The sequence below is a fragment of the Aplysia californica genome, unplaced genomic scaffold (genome assembly GCF_000002075.1).
Source record: "Aplysia californica isolate F4 #8 unplaced genomic scaffold, AplCal3.0 scaffold00158, whole genome shotgun sequence".
Classification (NCBI taxonomy): domain Eukaryota; kingdom Metazoa; phylum Mollusca; class Gastropoda; order Aplysiida; family Aplysiidae; genus Aplysia; species Aplysia californica.
In genome coordinates this window covers 275,535-276,811 of record NW_004797428.1, presented here as the reverse complement: position 1 = coordinate 276,811, position 1,277 = coordinate 275,535, and the positions used below count along the sequence as shown (strand labels likewise).

The 1,277-nt window shown below is 38.5% G+C and overlaps 1 protein-coding gene across 1 annotated transcript in view; it reads right to left on the bottom strand.

Moving 5' to 3' along the window:
* The window catches only part of LOC101864385 (solute carrier family 28 member 3-like), a 13,575-nt gene that overhangs the window by 9,692 nt on the left and 2,606 nt on the right, over positions 1–1,277 (bottom strand). The window contains exon 2 of the mRNA XM_005097603.1: positions 1,039–1,183. Coding sequence (XP_005097660.1) covers positions 1,039–1,183 — 145 coding nt within the window. The remainder of the gene's footprint in view (positions 1–1,038; positions 1,184–1,277) is intronic.

Here is a 1,277-nt window from a genome sequence, read left to right as displayed (position 1 = left end):
AGTGAGTGAGTGAGTGAGTGAGTGAGTGAGTGAGTGAGTGAGTGAGTGAGTGAGTTATTTCGTTATAGTTCGTTAGTTCGTTAGTTCTCCAATTCGTTAGTTCGTCAATCAGTTTATTTGGTAGTTAGTTAGTGTGCTTTTTTACGTAATGTGTTTTCTAAAAGTAAGTAAGTGTGTATTCAGTGTTTAAGACCAGTGGCCCACATCACATCAAACACAGATTTCATAGAAGAGACTTTCATGACAACAATATAAATCATAAATGACATACACATCAACAACATTTTAAATTTGTGTTGTGCTATTGAATTTAGTTTCCATAACAAACAGTACTGGTTGTAGACGTACATCTTCTTCTGGGCCAGTCAATACATTATTGAGCCGAGTCAGTGCAATCGCTACCTCAGAGTTACAAAGTTCTATCTGCTCAGTAAATACCAAGTTTTGGAGAAATATGACATCAACATTTTTTAGTTTCACAATGCGTCAAGCTTTTTTCGAATGCAGTTCTTTGAACATCTTGATAACGACTCCGATTAATCTTACGATTTTGATTGAGCAGAAGGAACATTTATTATTGCTTTCAGACATCATAGTCTTAATAACTCAAAACGGTAAAAAATATATCAGACTGAACTTTGTAAATTCTGGTGTAGCGTAAAAAAATAAATGGTATAGGTTTAACACTATTAGGTTATTTAACGGGCGGGACCTCCTAGTTTAACGTCCGTCTCCGATAGAACCGAGCCAGTGGGAAATTCGTGTAAAGTGCCTTTCCCAAGGACACAACGTCTGACCGAACTGAGGCTCGGACCGGTGTAGCGTAAAATTATCAGGTTGTACTATGACGCAAAAACACATTGTACGTATATTATTATGACGCGGAATTTAGGACGCAATATGACGTAATACCAATAATGTACAGCCCAGAAAAATGTCCCTCTGGGATAATAAAGTATTATCTTATCTTATCTTATCTTATCTTATCTTATCTTATCTCATCTTATTTTATCTTATCTCAATGACGTAGATGCTCACCTTACTGGGCTTGGAGGAGAAGATAAAGGTGAGGATGACGAGACAGAGGAGGCCGATAAAGGACTGCAGGCTCTCGGGGCTGTCCTGGAACACGTCAATTGACAGATACGCCAGGAGTCCGGCGGCCGCCCCCACGTACAGCACACTGGGGAACACACAGACACAGACAGTCAGCAGTCAATACAAACAATGTTCTACTTTATTTCTTAATTAAAAAATGATATAGATGTTTTTCCGAC